Source organism: Oculina patagonica, chromosome 6 (genome assembly GCF_052425735.1).
Source record: "Oculina patagonica isolate OP01 chromosome 6, crgOcupat, whole genome shotgun sequence".
NCBI lineage: Eukaryota > Metazoa > Cnidaria > Anthozoa > Scleractinia > Oculinidae > Oculina > Oculina patagonica.
In genome coordinates, this window is record NC_135763.1 from 11,628,431 (window position 1) to 11,655,585 (window position 27,155).

General features: G+C 38.4%; 1 protein-coding gene across 1 annotated transcript; it reads right to left on the bottom strand.

The window, feature by feature from the left end:
* Nucleotides 1–27,151, bottom strand: LOC144657850 (uncharacterized). The gene is made up of 24 exons (XM_078518209.1): nucleotides 26,103–27,151; nucleotides 25,627–25,693; nucleotides 25,344–25,489; nucleotides 24,324–24,702; nucleotides 21,783–22,123; nucleotides 20,503–20,776; nucleotides 19,302–19,629; nucleotides 18,842–19,044; nucleotides 18,141–18,476; nucleotides 15,821–16,649; nucleotides 14,831–15,040; nucleotides 14,291–14,466; nucleotides 13,561–13,776; nucleotides 10,752–10,813; nucleotides 8,999–9,368; nucleotides 8,092–8,435; nucleotides 7,463–7,736; nucleotides 6,362–6,689; nucleotides 5,839–6,041; nucleotides 4,879–5,214; nucleotides 3,222–4,056; nucleotides 1,723–1,932; nucleotides 1,135–1,310; nucleotides 1–678 (listed from the first exon to the last, which is right to left on the bottom strand). Exons 3-24 carry the CDS (start codon nucleotides 25,414–25,416, stop codon nucleotides 462–464), a joined length of 6,720 nt encoding a protein of 2,239 aa, XP_078374335.1. The 5' UTR covers nucleotides 25,417–25,489; nucleotides 25,627–25,693; nucleotides 26,103–27,151; the 3' UTR covers nucleotides 1–461.
* Nucleotides 27,152–27,155: the final 4 nt, after the last annotated feature.

A 27,155-nucleotide genomic window follows, 5' to 3' on the forward strand; every position in this document is an offset into this window, starting at 1 on the left:
ATTTTATTGAATCTGTGAGTTCGATTATCGAACCAATCAAACTAATCGAACAGCATCGAACGAAATCGAACTATATCCGATTCGACTTTGTTCGTAAAGCATCTCTTGACGCCTGAAAATAAGTAAATCACGCAGGAGTAACCATAATCAACCTTTATTAACTGGAATAAACAGAAAAACGAACCATTTTTAGCCTGCTATCAATTCGCTGCTGGTATGAACACTGCCATGCCGTCTGGCCGGGTCTGACCTTTATACATTTCACTTATTGAAAAAAATAATTACAACCACGATAAAAGCTGCTAACTTCTTGAACTCTTGAACACATGTAAGTTGCTATGTTGGCTCAACGAAATACTGTATAAATCTGTATTCAGTTACAGTTCAAGCCGATTGATACATTTGTAGTGAACTAAGTTAAAATGCCCGTGAAATATATGAATCAAGCACAAGAGTATTTTTTATTCTACTGCAATTTTTAACCTATCAGCCATCGCCTGAAGAAGTTTGCCTTGTGTTTCCACAGTAGCCAGGAGTTTCTGGATCATCTGGTCTCGTCTTTCATCTTGCATTTGTTTCGCATAACAAATCTCCGACGAGGTGGTGGCGCCAGATTCCTGACTCAGCAGTTTATCCACAAAATCCCAATCTGTGAGATCAGAACCAGCAAGGGCAACCCTTTGAATATGAAAAGTATTTGTAGAATCAAAACAGGATAAAAAAACAAATGTTATATGAAACCTCTATAGGAAAGTCTTCTTGAAAAAACTAGAAATATGAATTTTCCACATTACAACAGAAACCTTCACAAACAGCACTGACTCAAGAAAAATATCCCAGAGAAATTGAACTCCATTTGAGTATCAAAACGATTTTACTGCTGACTGCGGTGCAGAATGATATTCAATCAGGTCAGATTCTTATTCTGATTCTTATGCAGGAGAATAACTTTACTTTATTATGAAGTAACAATAAGAAATTTCAGTTACAGATTTAAAGTAAAGGGCGTCATAGAAACAGATACAGGACTGGACTTATGGACTGGCTGGGACATCAGTGGGCAGGAAAGTAACTGCCAAGCGCAAATCTCGCCTTTAAAATACAAGTAATGTCATGCTGACAGACAATATTCACCTGTTAATAAAAGTATTCTGGTTTGGTTTTATTTCCAGGGAGCTTCTGTGTGCCCATTGCAAAATAAACCTCGGGTAGGATTTCATAATGTGGTTAACTAAGAAAACTTGGTCTATCAAAGCTCGCAAACTTGCTGTTTTCCTGATAGCTTCGATGTCACCAACAGCCAGACCAACCTGTAATACATTTATCAAATATCAAAATTAAATGATAAATATAGCGGAGTATCCTTTTCCGTTAGTGTTACGTTATGTGGTCGCGGATTTCAACTAAAGCTAAAACTATTCTGTTCTAGCTTTAACAAAAAATATATGTTTCTGATTAAGGGGTCGATTATGTCAAGTTTTGACGTTTTCCTCTTTTTACCTAAAAAATTTATTCCTACTTCCTATTTTTCCTCTACCAAAATTGTATCTGCCACAACCTAAGATACCTCCTTGTCCTCGAACATCATAAGAAGGCCCAAAAAGACATTCACTGTAATAGTTTGCTCTGCCGCATAATTTTGTTTCTTTTACTCAAAATTACATGCCTTACATCATCGTCTTACTAAACATTTACATTTACAATGGAAAAGATTTTACCCACCAACAAGTTGACGAGCACAATAGAGACCATCAAAATGAACATTAAAAACAAGAGGAAGGTCAGTATTGGCAGTGGAACATATGGCACGTCTGTTCCTGGCACTGTGTTGTTGTTCACAATATTTTCAACCAGTATGTCTGTATATTCCAATTCACCGATCATCATCACGTGAACCTTTGCCAGAGCGAGCCAGAACTCTGAGAAATTATCCTAGAAAGAGAAAGGTACACTGAATATAAGAAATAAAAACAAATTAATTTTTCAGTCTTCTGTATTAAATTTTATCCGGGAAATTGTAGACAGATAGGTCAAATGTAAAGATCAGCGTTGTCGTAAGTCTGTAAACCCCATAGAAACACTATGAGGTGGGATGGTCGTATGTTTAAGATGGACCCTTCTATCCAACGTAAATTTTTGGAGAAATGAGCCAATTTATATAAATACAGAAACGTGATAAGAAAAATAAAAGGTCTTCCTGGTTCGGATCAAGCGATCTCCGTACTAAGAATGAACGAGGGCAATTTATTATATAGCCGCGAGTGTTTTACTGGAAAATAGACCACTCGTAAAATTCATACGAAACTGCATCCGGGACTGTAGTGGCGTATTTTCCATATCCTCACTAGCGAGGATATCGATGACGTCATTTCCCGCCTTTGCACGGTTGTTTGTGCAAAGCTGCCAACGCCGGTTGGAAATGGCGAGCTATCGAGATCGATTCGTGAAGCTCACTGAAGCCAAAATAAAATGTTTTACTGAGGAGCAGGAAAATGCTATTAAACACGAAGAAAAGACTTCACATGACTTGAAATTATTCAAAAGAGCTTCTTGCTTGTGGAGAGTCAGACGAAGGGAGGGAAAATCAAGAAATTTCAGCTGCCGAACTGCAAGACTTCGCGATCAGAAATCAGAAAAGCGGTGAGTTAGTTTGAGCAGAAACAGATTTCAAAACGGTGAATTATATATTATGAGTGACATCGAAGAAAGCTTATAAACAGACTGTTTTTACATTCACGATACAGTGGAACCTCGATATAACGAAGGGACTGGTAAAATCTGCAGTTCGCTATATTAAACGAGGTTTCGTTATATCGAGTTACTTTCTCATACATTTTACTATTACGGGGGCGAAGAATATCGTTCGTTATATCGAGGACTTCGCTATATAGAGGTTCGTTAAATCGAGGTTCCACTGTATACATCTTCTGAAAGCTTCAGTTCGCAAAAATGTTACCGTTCAGATTGGTAATTTGCTCAATTGTTATCTTAGCCGTCGCTCGTGTTTGACCTTTTGATGAATGAATATAAAAATGTTTGAACTTTCACTTCATGCTTGATGTTTATCTATATTACACGGGGGCTTGAAGATATGAATTTTATTTTCTCGTGGTAAAAGCAATATTTTATTCATTCGCTGCGCTCATTCGTAAAATATTGCTTTACCACAAAAAAAAAATTCATATCTTCGCGCCGCAGTGTAATATCCTCTATATCTTTACCTGTTTCTTGAGTAGAATATAAAACACCAAGGAAAAGCCAATAAGGCCAATAAGGAAGGTAGATATCACTTTGAGAAAAGTGAAGAGTACTTCGACGTACATTGTTACGTACAAACCAAGTTGACCGAAACGACGAAGAGATAACGTGAAATTGAGGTAGCACAGAAGTAATCCCACTATCCCAGCGGTCCACTGCGTTTTCATGCTGTACAAATCTATTCCAGTTATGTGAGGAAGTATAAAAACCCACGCCGTTCCAAACATTGCAAAATCCAGTAAGTTTGTGGGATCCGTAAAGTACGACAAACGCAGCCACACTACTTGAAACACTTCCTTAAAAATTTGCATAACCAAGAATACATTTAATATATGAGATACTGTCTTCACAAAGGTTGAATTGCTTCCTTTCTGTGCACTTGTGGTTGTTTCGGAAGAAGTAAATGCGAAATTAACTTCATCCCTTTCCATGACCATGAGACAGGTGTACAAAATGACGAAAGCTGCAAATAATGCAGTATGGAAAACATTGGCGAACTTGCCAAGTACCATCCACTTCCATCTTAACAGAGCTTGAGTAACTTTATGGTTCAGCAACCTTTCTCGCCGGTAAACCGCCATAGTCGCAGGAGCAAAGTTCTTATCGAACTCGTCATTCCAGACCGGATCCAAAGGAATGAAGTTGAATGTGACAGAAAAGTCTTCGTGTGATGGAGGGAGAGGACTGTAGCTAATACACTGATCAAGAACAATTTCTGCAACATCTGGTAGTTTTTCTATCAATTTTTGCATTGGGCAAGTACCATCGCTAAGCGCATTACTCAGCACCTCTCCCCACCTGAGAGAAGCAAAAAATTTTCCCAATGTAATTGAGATGATAAATATGTAAAATGAATTATATATGATAAATATATAAATCATAGACTGTAAATAAACCAAGTGTTTCAACTTCCTATTACACAGTAAGGTTGACTTCCACTGAGTTGAAAGCCATAGCATGTTTTACAAGATAATGCAATATTTTTTATCTTTATGACGTCATACGATGTCATTAGATCCGCCATCTTGGATTTCATTGTTTTCTTAGAACGTCAGAAAGTAGCGGAAATTGATACAAAATGAAGCCAAAATGCTACTGAAATGTAAAAATATACGAATTCGTTGCTGCTTAGGAAAACGGAAAGGATTTAGATAATTATTTCAAAGCAGTCCGTATTTGGCCAAACCTGCACGTAATTGCCATGGTAGTGTCAAAAACCATGGACATATAGTTAGCATATCAAAATTAATTGAGCTAACTAGAATTAATTAATTAATGAGGATTAATAAACAGTTTCACTAATGTTAACCAAAGTACCCGCGATGTCTCTGACCCGTGACATTTCGTTTACGATTTGATGTTTATGGGTATTTTCAACATGCATGCCTTTACCGAATTCGAAAAATGTACTATTACTTAACCTTTAAGTCCAGTCCCAGAAGTCTCCCTTCCAAGCCATATAGGAGTTTGAATATAAGGCGCGGAAGGGAGAGAGTTCATGGGCTGCTAATAGACCATTTAATTATCACGAATATTAGAATGAGGGGAAATTATTGGACAAATCAGGGCACACCTACATGTGATAATGGGGATAATTTTAAAAAAAGAAAGGTGCTGTACCTTTGATGTCTTAGAAGTATCTTGGCCACCTCGCCTGCTTCCCATTCAATAGCAACGTCAAGGCAAGTCATGTTCCTTTCATTTCTGGAGGTAACGTCTGCTCCTTTGTCCAACAAGAACTTTAGAATGTCACGACGATTGTGCATGCACGCTACATGAAGTGGTGTGTTACCCGTGTAGTCTTTTTGTTCCAGTGTACTTGGCAAAAGACGGCCAAGCAAAACTTCTACGGTTTTTAATGAGCCAGCCTTTACTGCCAAATGAAGTGCTGTACAACCATTTCTATCCGCAGCTGTTACGTCGGAGCCCTTTGAAATAAGAAGCTCGCAGGTCTTGCTGGAATTGAAATAAATTCAATATGAAAAGCCCAGTGTGTTTAATTTTTGTCTAAAGTTAACTATGTTATATAATTAAACTAACATTTTTCGTTCGAGTTCTCGAGGGATTACAATAAGATCAGAAAGAGATCGAGTATGCATGACATTGCAATTGTTCACTTAGTATATCATCTCTGAGTGAGGGCACAATAAAAATAGACATATTTCTTTTTTCAGCTTCTACTTAGCAGAATAAGGTCTTCTTCCAAAAAACAAGAATGGAGTTTATTACTTAGAATTGTATTATATTCTTCCATTTAAAATATCAACTTTTGGCGTTATTGTTGTTCTCGCGTCATTTCTTTGGTATGGGTAAAACGCTTTTAGATGTTTCACTTAGACTATCAAAACATTAAAGATGGGGGTGTGGCTTGCAGGAAGGTGGGGGTGTTGCTTGCATGACTTTTGGTTGTCGGATTCAGGTTCAAGGGGAAATCGAAATTACCAAAACCAAATCTACGTGTGAAGGTAATTTTGACATGGAAGCCAGGTGATGTTCAACTCAGGTATTTTAGATTGTATTGTATATCGAACGGCATTATATTGTAGATATTTTCTAACTATTCTTTGTAGCACTACTCACGTGTGTTTGTTGCTAGCAGCCAAATGAAGAGCCATAAATCCATGTTCATTTCTGTCATTTGTCAGCTTTGGACAATTCGAAAAATACTCCACACAACTTAGAGAGCCATTTGTAGCCGCAATATGAAGAGGTGTGTTTTCGTGTATATCGCGCTCATTCAAAAGATCGCGCCCTGGTATCTTCTGCATTAGAATGTCCAAAATCTAAAGGAAGGGAAAATTGTTGAAAATCTATAACTTGAAAACTGCAAAGTACGTAATCAGTGTTTAAGTGAGGTCACTTTGATTTGTTATCCTCTAAGGAAAGTTCATATAAATAATTGACTTTCTAAGATGCTGTCCCTGTGAGAATCATCAACCTTTGAAGCCATCAAAAATTCGTCTGATCTTGATGGCAGAAAACCGGCAAAACTGACTCAAAAGAACTAAATGTAACAGAATCATGTTGCTAATGATAGAAAATGAATAGAAAAATGATGGAAATGATAGAAAAAGAATAGAAAAAATAGATTAAAAATTAATACCTCTGAATTTTCCAGCCCAGCTGCCAAGTGAAACACGGTCTTTAAGTCTTTGTCCTTTAACTGTGACACTTTATCTTTGTCTCTTTCCAGTAATGTCTTTACCATCTCTGCCTTCCCGCAATTAATAGCCAAATGAAGACAACTGTTTAGTGAAGAATCGGTTGCTGTTATTTCTGCTCCGTGGTCTAACAAGCTGTTTACACTTTGGCTTGCTCCGACAGTCACTGCAATCAAAAATGGTGTCATTCCCAACATGTCCTTGGCCTCCGGATCTGCTCCATTCTCCAAAAGAAGCTCAACTATCCGACCGTGATTGAATGCTGCTGCACTGTAAAAAGTGGTCAAAATAGCAAGTTGGACAATATATTCTTGGATATGGTCTTTCTCTAAAACATTTAATGGAATCAAAGTCTTTGAATGGAGTCATTAACGAGGTTTTTGATATTATTATTTCTACAAACTTACTACCAGGAAACATTAACAATATTCGGACCCAGAGGAAGGAAAGGGTAAACTTAGGACCATCTCAGAGTCTCCCTTGCACAATACCGCGTATTTGGTTGTCGTGGCAACTAAATATGCAAAACTAAGGCACAAACAATTCTGAGGATGTGGATCTCAAAAGAAAATGTTGTGCTGAGTCGGAGGGCGACAGTTAGCCCTTCGTCGTAACCTGCGATCACGCGTTCTCTGCGAAAAAAAGAACGCCTGAACGCAGGTCACCTTCGTCGGAGCAACATCGCTCAACTTTTTTATAAAAAAAAAATTAGAAAAATAAGTAAATAAAAACGTTGCTCATCTTTTCGAAATTTGTCACATCGGCCTGTTTACCTTTATCATCTTCCAGTTGATAATCAACTAAGTGCTAAAATCTCAGTTATCAGTCAAAACAAAGTCTATCATGTGTCAGTCATCAAACTGCCACGCGGCAGTTCTTCAGATTTCACGGCTATCTTTTTAAAATCGTGACTCCAGTCTTAGCTGACGATTACTATTTTTCCCTTTTTCTTTCTAACGTTCAACTTCAAACACAACCTTTTAAACTCTGATGGATTATTCAAGTCATAAAACTAATGAAAAAACAGTAATTGTTAATTCTACCTGTGCAATGGCGTTCTTAGGCTGCCATCTCTGCTGTCAATGACAGCCCCATACAAGATCAGAAGTTCGACTATCGTCAGGTGACCATGTTTAGCTGCTAAATGAAGTGGCGAGTTACACGTCACCCAGTTAACTGTGTCACGTTCCACGTTGTGACGTAATAGTAAGTCGACCACTTCTGAATGCCCTCTGGTACAGGCGATGTGAAGAGCTGTCCCACCTTCATGGTCTTTTGCATTGACAAATTCAGTTATATTGAGTTGCCTTTTTGAAGCTTAAGAATTAGAATGGATAAATAACTATCAGTTTCAGTTTATTATGTTAAACTTTGCTGTGCGACAACTCGAACCAGGCCACTTGGAATAAAGTTAGTTAACTAAAACGTCAGTTGTGAACGAAAGATGGTGACCTTTTTTTCATAAACGAATTAACCCTGAGATGTACAAGGGAGGATGCCACCCCCCACCCCTAAGGTTTCAAAATTTTGAAAAGAGGATTTACTCTACCATGCTGAAACTTTCAGTAGCTGTTCATTTATCCCTTGCAGAAATTTTGGTATTCCAATCATGTGTTCATGATATTTGAGGTTGCCATAAGTCCAAAAACACACAAACAAAATGGACTATTACCTGTTTCAATAAGAAGCTTGCAAATCTCTTCATTTCCTTGCCAAGCTGCAAGGTGAAGAGGAGTAAGCTGAGTTTTTGCCTTCACCATTATGTCCGCACCATTTTCTAAAAACAACTCGAACGTTTCTTTATCTCCGCTGAAACAGGCTAAATGGAACGGCGGAAAGTGATTCCTGTAGTTTACAATTCTGGTCTTTACCCTGGGATCTTTCAACAGAAGACTGCATATCTCCTTAAAGCCCCATCGCGCAGCTAAGTCAAGTGGCGTAAATTGGTCACCGCGTTCTATTAATGGATCGGCTCCTCTCTCAAGCAGGAGCTTAACAATCTCAGCTCTTTTGAACCTGTAAAAGAATAATAAACAAATTGGCCAAATTTTCCCACGGCCTGCACTTTTATAGACCATAGAAATGACGCCATAATTATGTATAATAATGGTGATGTTAGGAAGGAAATACTTTGATAATTAAAATAACTAAAATTGAGTTTTACCAACAAGTCAATCCGCGCAAAGACTGACCTCTTCTGAAAATCAAATTTTTAAAGCTTCGATAGCCAAAAAAGTCTAGTCAATATTTTTCGTGCTTTTCTCATCCAGTTGGACAAAGTGATTTGGAACCAATGATACATTTCATGGATTAATTATTTGCCCACGCGTATTATTTATACATGTTTTGGTCATTTACATCTTATCGTAGGGACATAGCAACGTCGTTCAGGAAATTTGTTATAGTTGAGATTAAATTTTAAGTGACCAGAGTAGAAAGGCCACGATAGGTGTGTTTTAACGTTATTCAGTAGTTTGCAGACATATATTTTGCCCACCTACTAGTCACAGCACATTGTACGCAAAAAGATATTCCAAGAAAGAAGTTAATCTTACTACTGAATAGGTACGCATACACACCTAGCTGCAGCATGAAGGGGTGTAAACCCATTTTTGTCTGATAAGTTGATGTCAGCACCGTTATCTAACAGAGAAACTATTGCAGCCACATCATCAAGACGAATAGCTCGGTGGAGGACAGACAGACCTTCACTGTCGGCAGCGTTCACCCCTAAAATGTCGTCACTAGCCAAATTCACCAAACCATTTCCCACTGGTTTAAATGCTTGTATTTCCTCTCCTAGTGGTGGAGTCGGACTGACATTTCTTGATCCTTTTGCGCTTCCTGGGTTGGAGATGAGTTCCAAATACTCGTTATCGATAAGTGGCTCCACTTTAGACAGAGATAAGTTGCTTCTTTGTGTGCCTCTGGACGCCAAGCTTGGGCTATCTGATGACAGCAACACGTTTAATCACTAAATTACTATTATTGTATATTGATAAATGTCGCTGTCTTCATGCCCCTTAAGTGACTTGGATAAAATGTTGTCAGAGTCCGTCATATGTGTCCCTCGTCCTTAAAAATCACAAATTCGATTAGCCCAGGTCTTCTATGACGTACGCTTGCCTTAGCATGTCTTTATAATATTATAGCTCACTGACCTCACTGTACCTGTATATCAAATGAACTCATTTTACGCATGGTAGTTTCGTCGATAAGATAGAAGGTTAAAAATCTTGCTCATTGAAACATAGCATTTCAGAAAATAAGTCGTTAAAAATGTCGCCTTTTCCCAAGTTATTCTACCTTTTTCCTTGTTTATCTGTTGTAACTCTTGTTCAAACATCACATTTTCAATTGCGACAGCGATTAGGTCATTTTATTTTTCATGCCTGACCAATCGATATTAAAGCAACCGGTGATTACAATATTTTCTTTGAAATCAGTATTTTCACTCTACGGTGAAAATTATCCAATAAGGAATTTTATGGATTTTAGTGACTGTCTTCACCTGCGCACTTCGATAAAACCGAATAATTACAAAATCTGTTTAAATAAATAATCTAACTATAATTAATGATGAAAAAGCAACGTCATGATCGCTCGTTCCTTAGTTGATATTCTACTCACGGATTTTTCGTGAAGTATGAATTCTAGCAACAGAATTGCATATCATCGGCACACCACTTCCGAAACCCGAGTATTTTAAACCACCATCATGAAAAACCATTATTGAATTTATGAGTTTTTTTATGAACGACCATATACATGTCTTCATTCGTAATTAAGCTCAAGGCAAACCGATAAACACGAAGAACGTGATGCAAGATAAATTGCAAATAAATCAGTCGTCGTTGCTTTATTTGATGTTCTATTTGCTTTTATATTAGTGTTTTTGCTTCTACAGTTCTGACAGCCGAGACCAATAAAGAATTCTATGAAGGTCTACACCTGCACGCTATAAGTCCTTTAAAATCTGTTTAACCATGATTTAAAGTTGGATTAATAATATTAAAATAAAGTTCAAATCACCAATGTCATGCTGAACACTCTATTCATCTGTTTTCGTGACAAATTATTTCTTGTTATGGAGTTATCATTACTTACTAGAAACCCCGACTTTCTTAAGCCACTGTCATAACAAAACTGTCGCCGCAATTAAAGGTTTTTGAACGGATCGTGTCCTTTTCGTTTTATCAGCTTATATAACAAACGTCGAGAACGCAATATATTACAAGGTCAATGGCCGATAGCATACTCGCCTTGTTGCTCTGTTCACTACAAAACTGACTGAGGATAGAAATCACTGATGTATAAAAACGACTTTCATACCTTTTCCATTTCTGACCCCAACAGAACGATACGTGGACATTAGATTACTCATGACGACGACACTAAACGTGATCGCTCACCGGTCGCTCACATCACACTGATATATATATTATTCGCTTTGTTTGACGTTTAGTGTTTGGCGTGACACGGATTATTTTAATTCTTAATTACTCGGCCGGAAGATGCTAATTCAGTGAAGTCAGAGTTAAAACAGGAATTAGTCGTGCACCGATTGCTCTAGTACTGGTGGCAAATGAGTGGAAGTGTTCTTATCTTTTTAGGTCAAATGTCCCAAGATAACTCTAGATTACTATATTTGGTTTAAAGGTTAAAGAAATTTTATTATAGTCAGTAACCGAGCTTTAGAAGTGAGCAGTACAGCGCTTTCAATAATTAATGAGCCTATTAATCGATCAAGTCAAAAAAGTCAAGCAGAACAGGTGAGTCAACCACACGGTTAAACATTGAAATAGGCCGTCGCGCGTCATCACCCAGTTATACCTTTTCTGAGCAGGTGGACTTTTTATTGCAACTGCAAAAACATCGCATTATCAATATCGTAGTTGTAAAGTGACTTAGGCTTTTTCCAAACGTTGTGCTACTACCGCGGTGCCGAACTTAACGACGTTTGAAACCATTCAGTTTGGCAGGCTGGCCTTGCCGTGCCGCACGGCAGTAGCGCGACTTGATTTCAAACGACGTGTTCTTGTCGTGCCGAACTAAATTCAAAATTATTTTAATGTATTTTGAGTTATTTTGCAGCTTTTTGTTGTTTCTGATAAAGTTTGAATTTGGCAGTTCTGCACGCCAGTGGCAGAACTCAAATGAATTTTTATTGAGTAGACTCTGTATGTTCTTGTTTTGGGTAGACTCTGTTCTAAACGTGTAGGTACACATACTCATTGTGCATCTATTGGCTGTTTTTTTGTTGCTTTTCACTCGAAGAAATACAGTAGTTGTTTTATTCATATTAATGAATGTAAATAAATAAAATTTCCTTTTCAAAGCTTCTTTTATCATTCAGATGCAGCACCGCCGTGTAAAGTACACTGAAAACAGTTAAATTAAAAAAAAAATAACATAAAAAAGGTACCCATACTCGTTAAATTCCAAACACGTTCCTTGTAAGTTCTCAGTTCTCCACGTTATACACAGTTCATTACAAAACATGCGTCGGCACAGCCGGAACTCACACCGTAAAATATGAAAATACTGCTTTTTTTCTTAAGACAACGTCTCTTTCAGGTAAGCGATTGCTTTTGCTTGTTTTTGCTCCATGTCTCTTTCCGGTAGGCTTAATTATTTTTTTTCGGCTGGGTCCGAAAACGCAGAAAAAGGAGGGGAGTGAGAAACTAAAGACGCGTTTATACGACGGAAAAATTTGGGTGCGGACCCGTCAGAAAATTGATCCGGACTTGATCACTCTACTTTTGTAGAGAAACAGTCAAATCAAAACGGGACCATACACCATAGGCGCCTATGGCCCTGATTTGATTTGACTGTTTCTCTACAAAAGTACGTGGTCAGGCCCGGAAAATTTTTTTGACAAGTCCGTACCCAAATTTCTCTGTCGTGTACATGTAAACCCACCTTAATTTTCGATGGAGATTTGACTTACAAAAATGTTTGGGTTTTAATTAGAGGGGGAAGATGCATACAACAATACCACACGATAACTCTCAACACGATATGAAACCCAAACCAAGTCCAAGTCGTTAACTGAACACTACAGGTCTCTGAGCATACCAGTACTCTAATCTAACACTGAAAAATACAAAGCAAGCACTACGGAGGGTGGGGAGATATGATTGGAAAATTTAAATCGTTGTTTAAAGGGATTTATTTTGGGAGGGGTGGGGGCAGACTTTTTTTCGGAATTTTACGGTATTTCAGCAGTGACAACCGTTCTACTATTCAACTCTTTTAATGTGAGTAAGAAGAGAACAATTCGTTCCGTTTTTGTGTGCAGGTGGCTCTCTTTACTCTGCACTCTAAACACGCTCTATATTAAAATTGTTAAAAATTCGCGCAGCATAATGCTAATTATTTTTTTAGTCTATATTAATCTCTAAAATAAATTAGCATAAATTAGCATTTTCTATACAATGGAGTTTGTTAGCTTTATTTTTTGAGATATGGACGAACCCCAAAAAATTGAGAGTGCAAAAAAAGTGCTGTTTTTGGCAAATTTTCATTAACTGCCCAGTAAGGTTTCTTATTTTCATTATCTTATTAGAGAGTAGTGAAAGCACCTGAATGTATTCCGAAAGCATCACTCCATTATGGCGCGAACTGTTGCTTAGGAACTTCAAGAAAAATACTGCGGGCTCAGAGCCTCAGACCAGTCTCGGAGACCGAAATTTCCCATCAATTGATACTTATTTCCCCAAATGGTATAGGAAAAGTCTAAATATTAGACACAGCTAGAAGGATTGCAACAATCATATAACTTCTATGACAGATTCGGGTTAGATCAATTTGTACGAACATTTGGTCTTGCTACACATGTCATCACTGTTTGTTTTTTCTTAATCAACTTAGTATTTAAAGCGCGTTGTAACTCCTTTAATCGCCTTAGCAATTTTGAAAATACTTTTTTTCTGTCAGAACACCATATCGTGTGTCTAAAAATTGGACGCAAGTATTAGTATACTTTATAACAACCTCCGCGTTTTTTGATGACCTGTTTTTTTTTTTTATTTCATTAAGTACGAACTGGACCAAAAAAGACTCTTCTAACCGTGAATATTAAAATTCGTCATTTCTCTGCTTAGATGGTCTCCATCAAAGTGGCATCTTAGAGGTTAGTTAATTATTTACTTCCAGTTTATCAGCTATAGCTCTGAGCAATTCGCCCTGGGCATCTACAGTGGCTTGCAAGGTCTTGATTCTTTCCTCTTGCCTTTCAAGTCTTTGCTGATCGTAATTATCCAAATCTTCCTCATTGGTGCTCTGATGAGAATCTTTCTTGCGAATGAGATCCAAGAATTCGTCATCTGAGACGCCAATACCTGCAAAGGCGAACCTGGAATCAAGGCAGAAAACAAGTTTTACTTTTCACAGCTAGTAATATACATTATGTTCCCCGAGACATTAACTATTGCTTTATTTTTCAAATTGTATGATAAGTTATGTTACTTGAAGACTCTAAAGGACTCTTACAAGACAACTGCGTGATAACTGAAAGTGGAGAGAAAGAAAAATGCCAATATTTACATATTTACCGTACATATTAAGACAGAAACTATTAGAAGCACGTAGATATCTCTAAATGGGCGTAATGCTGCCTTTTGAAAACGCAGTACCGCACAGTGCTGTCATAAACCCCAATCAAGGCTTTACAAAAACAAACACGGCAGCGGTATTTTAAGGTGCTAGTGTTCCAAGGGCGTTTGTTCAACTAGCATTAAAAATTATGGGAATGAATGTTTCCAAAAGGTTAAGCTTTTCATTGCCGCAAGCAGACGAAGAGTTGAAAATTGATAGGAAACGGTTAACAAGCATTTTCAAGTAATAAGGTTATAAAATTATATACCCACTTCTTGATAAACGTATTCTGGTTCGGTTTAAACTCCAGAGAGGTTTTATAAAATAGCCTTTGAAACCATTCCGGGGTTTTCTTCTGCATATTATCGACTAAAAAGGCTTGATCCATTAAAGTTCGCAGAGTTGCCGTCTTTTGGATGGAATCAATGTCTCCAACTGCAAGACCAACCTACAAAAAGAAACAAAGTGCTAAAGTTTGCATCTTATAAGTTAGCCTCGGTAACTAGAAACCTTAAATTACTCGAACCTTTATCGATTCTCCCCCAGGTCATATTTTTAGTAATTTTACCCTCCATAACTTGAGCCCCCGACGACGCGAACTTTTCTCGTTTTTTCTTGAAGGTTCGAGTTATTGGGATTTAACTGGTTACTGTACTGGTATGCTGTTTGTTTTTGTTTTGTTTGTTATCAGTTTTCGATCGATCGATCTTCGATTTATCGATTGTTCTATTCATGGTTTGTTTGTTTTTTGTCCGTTTGTTTGTTTGTTTGTTTGTTTGTTTATTTGTTAGCTGTCATTATAATCGACTTACCAACAGATTCATAAGGACGATAGAGACTGACAGAACAAACATCACGAACATGATGTAGGACAGCTCTGGAAGTGGGACATACAAGATATTTGTGCCTGGGACCTTGTTATTATTCACAACATTATCAGTCAACATGTCAGAGTAGTCCATTTCGCCAAGCATCATCACAAATATTTTCACAAACGAAAACCAAGGTGATGAGAAGTTATCCTGAAACGTGAGAGATCAGAAGGCATAGCATAAGTCATTGTTGCCTGGGCATATACTGAGACCAACACTAATATCGATACAAGCTCTTTGCCCGTACTGCGTGTGGTAATTTACTGAGATTGTTCACTTATCGCGATCAGGTAATAAATATTTCGATTTCGCAAGGGGCGCTTATTAAGTTTTGGTAGATCAATGAAGGGCACTTTTCGAAGACAGGGCGCTTACAGGAACGGGACGCTTATTTCTTTTTTGACACTGATAAAAGCCTGAATGTGAAATACGAGGACACTCAGAAGATCTTTTTTTTTGTAATGCAGGAACGATTTGAATATTTAGAAGTAAGATGAACCACGACTAAACTCAATAAACCCTGCCGGCGCTAGCTGGCTGTAATGGAAACAGCGCTTATTGGAATAGGGGCGCTTACGTAATAGGACCGCTTATTGGTATAGCGTTCGCTTTGTAGAAGAGGAACACTAGTTGACAAAACCACATTCAGAAAGGGGCGTTTACGAAAAGGAAGGCGCTTTATCGAATCATTACGGTAAGCCTCTTAAATTGTTTCCGATGTAAACAAAACAATATCCTTTTATGTAAGGAAAAGTAAAATGGAGCTTTAACGTGTTCGCATTCTTCTCCTCGTGATCGCATCACATCTAAAATTTACTCGCAAAATTAAAAAAGCAAAATGAGCAAGTAAGGTAAAGGTCAAGCGACTAGATAAGTCACGATATGCTATGTGGTCGACATCTGTAGTTGATAAGTGCTAAGAAGGCTTACCTCTTCTTTCAGTAGAACGTAGAAGACTAATCCATAGCCAATAAGGACACAGGCAAAGATGGCGATCACTTTAACAAACGTTATCAGTACCTCAATGTACATGGTCACGTAGAGGGCCACAGAACCCAGTCGACGCAGAGAGAGAAGCCAGTTCACGTAACACAGCATTAAACCCAAAGCTCCCGCACTCCAATGCACTTGAACGTCACCGTAAAGGTCGTCTTCCGTCACGTACGGAAGGATGTAGATCAACGTACACGCATATGTAGCCAAGTCCACATAGTTTGTGTAATCTTTAAAGTAGTTAAGACCCAACCAGAACATCTGAAATATTTCTTTTAGTAAAGCTATGATCAAAAACGTAAAGATCACTGCTGGAAGCTCTTTATACTCGTCTTCAACCTTGGTTGATGTGGTGTTGACATCATCGTTTGAGAGGTTCACCCTGCCCCTCTCTTCAACTATGAACACAGAAAACAATACAAGAAAAACGAAGAAAAACAACAGGTTAAAGCCGTTAAGAAACTTTCCAAGCACCAGCCATTTCCATCTCAAGAGCATTTGCGTCACACTGTGATTTAAAAGGTTCTCTCGACGATAGGTCGCCATGCAAGCAGGGCCAAAAAAGCGGTGACAACTTGTTATAGCATCGGGCGGGTCCAAAGGGTGGAAATTGAAAGTCACTGTAAAGTCTGGATGAGTGGTTGGTAGGGGGCAGTAGCTGATACTTTGATCCAAAACGATTTCGGCCACTTCAGGCAGCTTTTGTATCAGCTTTTCCATGGGTGTGACTTGATCTGTAGAATTAAGGCAGACCACCTCCTGCCATCTAAGCAAAAAAAAAACAATTCATTCAAAGACGCGAAAATTATTTATGACGATAGAAAAGGAGCGCCTATCCGTCTGCATTACCTCAAACTACGACGGCAACGGCTACGGTAACGTTGCTAAACAAAAACATAATGAGAGGTACAAAAGCTCTGTCTGCACGTGCGTTAAAATTATTTGTTCATTTCTTTGCCAGACTCTGCAAAACTTAAACATGAAATGGCTAAATTCTACGTTATCCTCAGCGTCGCCGTTGTGGTTGCTTAAAAACTCCCTAATGAGTCCACAGCTATGCCAAAAAGTGTCTTATCGTGTTAAGTCATATCACGCATGCCAGTTCACTTTTTTAAAGCAGAAAACATAAGAGGGCTTGGAAAACTAAAGCCTAACGATGATGATTAAGACTGGGTTGACCCATTGCGCGTTGTTGGGGTATTTTGAAAAAAGTTTACCACAAGTGCCAACAAAAATTTAAGTGTTGTGACTTACGTTCTCTGCATTTCTATATATTACGTTCTGGGTGTACGACTTCCAGTCGATCAGGGTCTTTTAACTTCGCCTCAAAGATATCGTTAGTCATATTCCACAATACTAACTGAGATATGAACTATTATACTGTACATACTAGTTATGCAACGCTTTCGAGTGGTATACTATGGAATATCCCACGAGTCACTTGTATTTTCTCGGTATACATACGAGCCTTTAGGCGAGTGTGTATACGAAGAAAATACAAATGACAAGTGGGATATTCCATAGTATACCACGAGAAAGTGTTGTGTAACTATTTTATACCATGCCATAGAAAAAACGCTCACTAAATTTCATCGAGAATAAGATCGCAGCGCACGATGGGAAGGTTGGGTTGAATACCGTCGAATATACAACGGCTTTCCTGTATTCTGATTGGCTGTATTTTCTATGGCATGGTATAAATGTATATATCCTTCCGTAAAAATATGCTGGTTATACACCCTGGGCTTATACAAGTTTGTAGTTTTGGGTGGGCTCAAAAAGTGGGGAGGCAACATCCTTGGGGTTGGGAGTCAAAAGCGACATAAATAATAGCAGGAAACAATGTAAACGCAAGTGTAGGGGCAGCATGCATGGCTGAGTGGTTTTGTGTTCTGTGTTGAAATCCAGAGGTTCCGGGTTCAAGCTTTTCACCCTGACACTAGCTCGATGGTCCCGATATCAACAATTAGCCTCCTGTCAGTTTATATTTTTACTCATGTCCAGTAATGTATGTGCTTCGCAGTAGCGTGTGTACAAAATGGGGTGGGGTGTAAAAATACTCCTAGTCGCTGTATGCTAGGGAAACCGAGATAGGCTCCGGCCTGATGGGCCACTAGGCTCGAACGCATACCCAGGGGCAGTTAGTGGGGGCGGGGGAAAGTCTACAGACCTTTTATCATTCAGCGAGTCTTACGCTCTTACGTAATCTGTAGTTACTGCCGGTATAACGTCTAACATAGCGCATACATTAACATACCTTTTGTGTTTAACAAGCGTCTTTGCCACATCAACTGAACCCCAATCGATAGCGACGTCCAGACAAGTCATGTTCTCGTTGTTACGAGCCGTGACGTCAGCTCCTTGATCCAAGAAGAACCTTAGTATTTCAAGACGATTGTACATGCATGCTACATGAAGCGGTGTGTTTCCTTCTGCGTCTTTAACCTCTAGCGTACTTGGCAACATTGGACCTAACAGAAGCCGAACTGTTTCCAATGAACCAGCTTGAACCGCTAAATGAAGTGGAGGGCGCTGCCGATTATTGAGAGAGGTCACATCACTACCTTTGTTCATCAGAAGTCTACAAGTCTCCCTGAGAAATGAAAATTTAATGGATCGTTTAATTTGACGACATTTTTTCGCACATAAAATCAAAATATTTAACACCATGTCATCGGCAAGGATAAAATGTGTGAGAGACTAGAAAGAACACTGGTGGACAAGGGTTTAAGGTAGTTCGCCTTTTTCTAATGCTCTCCTTGTATAATCATTAATGGTTATTATTGCAATTTCAAGACACATGACTGACCACAAAAACGAGCTCCCAAATTATCACTGTAGTAACGAAGAAACCGTGTTAAAGAGATCCTAAAATTAAAAGAAGAAAATGACTAACTGAACTATTTTACTGACATAAAAAAACAATGGCCAGGTTCTACTATATACTAAATAACTCACACATGTTTGTTGGAGGCTGCGAGATGTAAGGGACTCATTCCCTCCTTATCTCTGTCGTTTGCGAAGGTCAAAAGCGTTTTGCATCTCAACAGAGAAGCTACACATTCCAACGATCCATTTTCCGCCGCAATGTGCAGCGGTAACCTTTCGTTAATGTCCCGTTGGTTTACCAAAAAACTATCCTCGAGAAGAATATTTAGAATCTGTAGAAGAAAACGAAAAGTGATATATAAATATTGACATAGATAATGGAAGGAAACTGCATATTTTTGGCTCTGAGTGACTCTATGAAAAGTCCTAGAAATCCCGACTCTGCACTGCACTGCTGGCACCCTCCCAAACATGCGGCAACGGTAGTAGACTCTTTGGGCTTTTTCTGAGTTGTTAACAATTAAAAGACCAGTCGCCTTACCCCACTCACTCACCCCCAACCAGTAATAGAAAGGAACCTTTCATTCACCTCCGTGTCCTCGTGCGTAGCCGCAAGATGCATCACAGTCTGAAGCTCGTTATTCCTGAGCTCCAGAAACTTTCCTTTGCCTCTAGCCAGCAACAATCGAACCATTTCTATCTGGCTGCATTTAACGGCTAAATGAAGGCAACTGTTACACGTGGAATCAGTGGCCATTATGTCTGCTCCTTGGTCCAGCAACATCTCAGCTGCATCTTTGGCTCCGAATACGACAGAAAGCAAAAATGGCGTTAGGTCCATCATATCTTTAGCCTCTTGGTCGGCTCCATTGTCCAACAGGATCTGAGCTATAGCCACATGATTGAACGCCGCAGCTCTTAAAAAAACAAATCGTTTAATAATTAGAAATAGTTAAGTCGTCCACTTTCAAACGTAATTGTGTTTGTTTTTCGCCAAGTAAGCAAATAAAAACAGTTTAAGTTATATGTCAGTTTCAAATTCATATTGGATCTCATGCAAAAAAAAACACAAAACTTGTGCCACGTGTGGGAAATTTCCCAATAGTAAATAGTCAACTGGAATTAGACAACAAGCAGTCCCACTTTTTGCTCAGTTTTTTCGAATATGAAGCGAAATTTAGGCACTAATTCTGGAGAAAACTGTTGCGCTTAATCTGACAGCTCTTAGTCCAATAGGCCGTTTGAACGACCCGGTCACATGGCACAAATCAGCGATGCTGGGCCGCAAAGTACACGCAATGGGACATTCAGAACAAAGCGCTCGCACCAGTCAAGCTTGACCTTCCTTTGTTTTGATGTCCCATCGCCTAACTTGCGGCCCAGCATGGATGATTTTGTACCTTGTGCGACCGGGTAATACCAAGGACCTATTGCAAGTCGCGATAGGGTTTGATTTCGACGCTAATATTATTTAAAAAAACACAGTGACTAATTGCCAGAACAGAATGCATGCCAGCCAGCGCATTTGTTACCGATTATGAACCTCGTAATTAATCAAGAAACGCAAGCCTAAGACACTAACGGGTGAACAGTCATTATTTTTGTCCAATTCGATTTGGTAACGAACATAATAATGTCTTTAAATACTTTGGTAACAACCAAACTGCACAAATTTATTTGTCAGCGTCTGTGCAAGACAACAAAAACTTTTATAAACAGTTCTAATGTAATCATTTTCATGAGGTAAAAGGACTAAGACAAGGAAAGCGTATATTAAAATGTGACGGTACTTGTGTAATGGTGTCTGTAAACGTTCATTTCTGCTCTCCACGGCCGCCCCACTAGAAATCAACAACCTTGTAATTTCCTCTTGACCGTACATGGCAGTCAGATGGAGCGGGGCAGTGAATTTTACCCCAGTCACCGCCTCGTAATCCGCTCCATGACGAAGTAACAATTCGGCTACTGTAGCACATCCCTTCCGACAGCTGATGTGCAGGGCTGTTGTGTCCTCCACATCTTTCTCGTCTAAAAAGTTCTTCAAAGATGGGCATTGCTTGAGAGCTATAAATTAAAAGAAGGAAGAGGTTTGTGCTTACGTCCGTAATACAAACATCTGTAAAATACATTTATTTTATTAGACATTTTATGGTGTGCAGTATCGCTGTATATTTTTACGAGTCTCGCAGTATATTGGAGAGCCCTTAGGGACGGACCATTATTTTTTTGGAGGGGGGGGGGATGAAAAATATTGAAAAAAATTGTTTGCAGGGCCTGGAAAGACAAAATAAATTGTTTGCAAACACGATATGTATAACAAAAAATAGTAAGAATTTCGAAAAAAATGTTTGCAGAGGTTGCATGAACTAAAAAAAAAGTTTGCAAAGGAAAATTTTTCATCCCCCCCCCCTCCAAGAAAATAATGGTCCGTCCCTTAGGGTGAGTCAAGAATACAAAATAAATGACGAGTACAAATGTACAGCGAAACTACACACTAAAATGCCTTATAAGAGATTTTTTTCTCAAACATTTTCTTTTTTTCGAAATCTTCACGTGGTCAGAAGAAAAAAGAGGATTACACGAATACTGTTCAGCCGGTCTTGTGGAGTACAAATATGTCAAATATCGGAAGATAGTTTCGTGTGCTATTTGTACTTCACTAAGCGGAGTTGGATTATAAATTTAGTAATTCAGGTAGAGGTTTACACGTTTCGACCTCTCACTTTTCACGATTGTCACACTTATCGATTGATTGGTTGTGACATGGATTTCGGGACACCACTCTGCAATTTGAAAAACTGGCCACCTTAATTTTGTTAAATCAATCACCATTTCGGAATGTTTTGGGTCTTCATTGGAAGATATTTTTTCTGATTACTTCCAAATTGAGAAAACCTTTAAATAAAAGTTATGTAATGTAGAAAAACAGCAAAGGAGTAATAAAAACGCGAAAATAACCAAGGATGGTTCGACTAACCAAGATTAAGACGGATTACGAACGACAAACTTGAAAAAACTTGGCAGTTTTTTCAAGATGGGTTGTCCGTGACGTTGCTTCTTTAATATATACCTGACGAGACAAGCAGTTCACAAATCTCCAGGCTGCCGCTAAAAGCGGCAAAATGCAGGCCAGTCATCAAGTTACTGGACTTTGCAGTAAGGTCAGCGCCTTGTTTCAGGAGCATTTCACATAGCGCACGGTCGCCACAACAGCATGCTACAAGAAATGGCGTTAGTTTAACTGAGTTTGCATAATTGACGTCTGTCCTGGTATCGTTGAGTAGAAGAGCTGCGATTTCTGTATAGCCTCGCCGAGCTGCGAAAAGAAGGGGCGTCTCAGTTTCGTTGTCTGGTATAGAAGGGTCCGCACCTCGCTGAAGCAAGACCTTTACAGCCTCAGTGCTTTTGTGCCTAGAGATGGAATTCAAAAACATATACACTTCTTAAAAAAAGCTAGCCAGGTCACAGTACTTATAACTATAATTATTATAAGCAGTAATTCTTTTGGCAAGATTCCACGATAAATAAGGTGATCTCAAAGTGTTAGTTTTAACTCTGCGATACTATAGCGTATAGAAATACTCCTACTCAGGGCTCGAGATTAACGGTAGCCAACTAGCCAAAGACTACTAAACTTTAGGTTTTGGCTACCAGGTTTAGCATTCCTACTAGGCACGTTGGCTTGTGAAAAACTCGAAAAAGTCAACAGTTCTTGATAGAAATCAATAGATCTGACTACTGAAAAATTACTTTTTGGCTAGTAACATGTTACTAGCCAATAAACCAGTGAGTTTAAAGTTAGTCTTCAGCCCTGCCTAGTCGCTATATACAACTGAAACCGGGATAAGCTCCGGCCTGATGGGCCACTACTGGGGAGGGATGATTTGGATGGTCGAACATTTTTGCTGTTTTTCTCTTTTCTTGCGCAGTCTTAACGCTGAGATTTTTAACAACTTCCATGGGAAACGAAAACTGGTTCGACGTTCAAGAAATCGGGGTTAAAATTGCAGTATTTGACTGAGTGAAACAAATTAAAGGGAAACGACTTTTGGTTCGAATTAGAGCAGTTTTCAATTGAGTGTCGTAAAACCAAAACCGAAGTAATCACTCTGGCCAATCACAAAAGACGTAGACAAAGACATAGATAATCCAGCAAACCAATCAAAACTCGAAGCAAATATAAGTTGCCGGCACGAAGCGCGGGAAAACGTGCGCAAGCGAGTGGCGATTGGTTTTGGTTTTCCTTTTTATTGGCTGAGAAAGTGGCGCGAGATTTTTAAACCAATCACTGAGTGTAGTAATGTAAAACCAATGCAAACGCGAATAACTTTCGACATTCAAGTGAAAACCGCTTTATCATATGCTCCAAAAATCCAGGGTTCGAGAAACAGTCGGGATTTCACTGTACAACAAAATTTTACAACAAGCCTTTTGTTTTACTTCACAGCGTTGGCTGTTTCTGCATCAGCGGGATGCACATAATTAACGAACTTGGATAATACAAGACCTGCAGAAAAAATATTCTTTTCAAGTTCATCTTATAGAGAATATGCCTACAATATGGTGTGTAGCGCCTAGAAATTTATTACGTAATTCCATTGGGGATTATGTAACCTTGTGGTGATATTTAAATATTTTTTGTAGGGATTTTGCATGCATTAGTTTTTCCGCGTGTAGTCAAGATTAGCCTTTTGGATTATGTTTCGTTTGGAATCGATATTCCTTATTGCCACACAGATGGTAAGTATTTACTTATACCTCTTTTTCGGATTTATTGTTTACTGTATTTTTGCGGTAATATCTTTCCTAGGACTTAGGTATTTTGTTATTATTTTTCAGTTGAATCATCAGTTTCATCAGTTTCATCAGTTAGCATCTGTTGTTATCAGTTGTTTGGATCTTGTGTGTGTTTACACAATTGTACTCCGTATTATTATGTGGAAAAATAAATGGTGCATTCAACATCCTGGTTCGATCTTGGAAATGCTACGTAGTCTTTGCTACATGGTACAGTGACTGTTATGCTAATTCAAAGCAAGAGCAGATGGATAATATTAATAAAACAAATTTCCGAGGTTGAGGTGAAGGAATTTTCTTCAGTGAAAGCAATTTATTCTTTCTAGCCAATAATCCACAAATAGTATAATTCCCAGCCTATTTACGGATCGATATTTATTATTCACTTTCCCGTGACAAAATATTTATTATTCCGAGGTTACAAAGCTAAAATTATTGAATGTCTCATCACTATTTTTACCCAAGTTGCTTTATGCCTTCAAGCTTTAGTCCGACATTGTTCAATATTCGCCATTTCTTTTCAATCACCCCAAAAACTTATCTCGATATGACAGGCTTATTGTGTGACGTTGTAGAAGGGCTCAGTTAACATTTCAGTTAAATTAAAAGGCTGCGTGTCGGAAAACTTTAATGGCGTGTTTGAGCAGTGCTTGCGGCAATTTCTTGAAAGTCAAGGCAAAAAAATGCTTTTCCTTCTCCTTCTCTCCGAAAATAAAATTATCTTAAAATGATTATATAAAAAAATGTGCAGAAACAAAAACCAGTGATCTAGAAACGCTTAAATGTTAAGTCAAGGTGTTCAGCGGCAACGTACCTGACAGCGAGATGAAGGGCAGTAAAGCCGTTATTTCCTTGCAGGTCGATATCTGCCCCGTTATCTAATAAAAAGTTCACCGTTCCGGCTTGATCACATCGTGCAGCATGGTGCAGTAGCGAAAAGCCTTCGTTATCTTTTGCAGTCAACATTTCTTTATCAACTGTGTCTGTTTCTCGCGCATTTTCCTTTACAAGTTCGAAAATGCTTGCACCTTTCCCTTGTGACAACATTTTCAGCATACGTTCGTTCAGTCCCTTCTGTTTTTTGCCTAATGGGGACAGCTCCAACGCAGTTTCATCCTTGAAAACGTCGAGGGGTTCCACAGCATTTCCGCCAGAAGAAGCACGTTTCAAATTGACTCGAGGGCTCCCTGAAACTAAGAGAAAAGTTCCAAATGTTGATTTTAAAATACATCAGGAATAAAAGTCAAAACAAAAACAAAGTCACTAGCTACACTCGGTCAGTCAGTCAGTCAGTCAGTTGAAGTCAACAACTGAAAGCGTTCGCGAAAGTCAGGTCAAGTAAGAAATTAAACAACCTTTTTGAAAAATAGTTGCTGAAGCCGTTTGTCTGTCACCAGTTAAATATTTCTCATGTTTTCAGCTGTCAGTTACCACATTCAGACCCATACAATAACTTGTCTTTGAAGTATGATTTAGTAACAAAAAAAATAAGAAAAACAATTGAAATTTATTCTAGTTGGTCCAGCATGATTACTCGAATTTTAAATATTTATATCTTTTTCACGTTTGGCAAATAAATTTGCTTGTGAGCGTTTTCCACACAAGGCATACAAAATAGCTGTCATTTAATGATTTTTCGATGATTTTGATACCTGAATCATAATTATATTTTTTACTACGTTCTTGGTCGATCGATTAGACCGTCATGGTTGAATGATGCAGTTGAAGAGAATCAGTGAAATTTCTCTGTTCCCTTATCACTAATGAAAATCATATAATAATAACATGGTCTCACAACTATCAAGGTTGAATCTTGATAAAACAAAGTCTTTACCTCTTCCATCTGCGAATCTAACATACTGGCTCTCCGAGAGACTCACATCCGCCATGTTAATGGACTGGTGCATAAATTACCTCGTTTAATCAATATCATGAAGGTTTCTTGCCAGACGGACAGTAGTTCCTCGTCAGTGACTTAGACTGAAGGGTAAAAGAGGTCGTAAAAGATAGCTTGCAATGAAATTACAACCATTTCGAAAAATTTTAACTAGTGACGTATTCAGTTTTCAAATTACTTTCGGGGTTAATGGGCTTGTGCATAAATGATACTCGCTTACTTGTATTCGATCTCTTGAAGGTTTCGTGCCAAGCGAACAGTGGTTTCTCGTCAGGCAGCGACTTTTACTGAAAGTAGAATATCTTGGCATGAAATTTCAACGATCCTTGAAGAATTTCAACCATTTCAGTTTTCAAATTACTTTCCGAAAGTAAACGTTTAATCAATTACATGGAGTGAAAAACAATATACTCTGCATAATTTTAAAGTAGCCATTGAATGGAAATTTCAGGCTTGTAAGTACAAGCTAAAACCTAAAGGAACAAGCATAACATCCGATTTCCACAGTACAGGACAAGTGAGAGGTCTGAGAGCGACCCAATGACAAATTTACAATGACAAAGCTTTTTTATAATTTTTACTTTCTATACAGCGCTCAACGTCAGAAATACATGACGCGACACGAACGCTACAAGACTTCATAACTTAATCCGCAAGAACATAAGACTTTGTTGACAATATTCAACGATATCTTACCTGTATATATTGTCGTTTATACTATCATATGGAATAAAGGTGAGCTTGTCGTGTTCAGCCGGCGTCTAGCTTGTACATGCAGTGGTTTGTTTCGGGTTTTGATGGCTTTTCAATCGGCAAAGTTAAGATCCATCTTAGTAACCGCTACGTAAACTCACGCACGTTATCTAATTGACATCGTTGGCTTGCTGCGATAACGGCTATCGGTTTTTATAGCGGATTTTAGCCCAAAAGTCCGTAAACAAATGTCGTTACTTTAACGAGACCGATGCAAATAAATGTACGTGTGCTGCGTGACATTCACTGATTACATTATAAATCGTCGCTACGCAACGAGCAAAACCGGAAATATACAAAGTTTTACAACAAAACACATGCTGCAAGCTCATTAGTATGACGTAGCAATAGAATGATTTTAAAAACTCTCCCACGAGAAATGCTTGCAAAACTAAATAGAATCTAACAAAGCAAAATAATTGGAAAGATGGCAAACTCATTGATGTATCGCGCAATCCATTCCTTGGATAATTATAGTGACACCGGGAGTATTTAATAAACAGCAGAATCCCATTTCAATAAACTGTAGCAAGAGAAAACTTCACTTGAACTTTTTTTTATGGGCTTGTCTTTTCTTGAACCTTTTTCGCTCTCTACCTGGTACCGTTATATGATCTTATATTGTCAATTCTCTTGTCAAACACGATGATCAACCATGATACAGCAAAAATACGGGCTGATCCGTTATACCATGCCATTTTTAGAATTTTTTTTTTCTCTTTGGCCATCCCAATAAAATGTTTCGTTTCCCATCGCCCCGTCTTTTGTGATGATGGGTCGGTCGGTCGGGCAAAAAAAAAAAAAAAAAAAAGAAAAAACACTTGGGTTCCAGAGAAGGCCGGGCTGCTAAGTAAGAAAGCCTGATTACAAAGTAAACTCGAAAACGTGGTCTTTTCGTTCGTTATTCCTTATCAAATGTCTAAACAGTCTTTAAATAACGTAGTATCGATGTTTATTAGAGACAAAGACATCATATACCTATCGTTGTTAATAAAA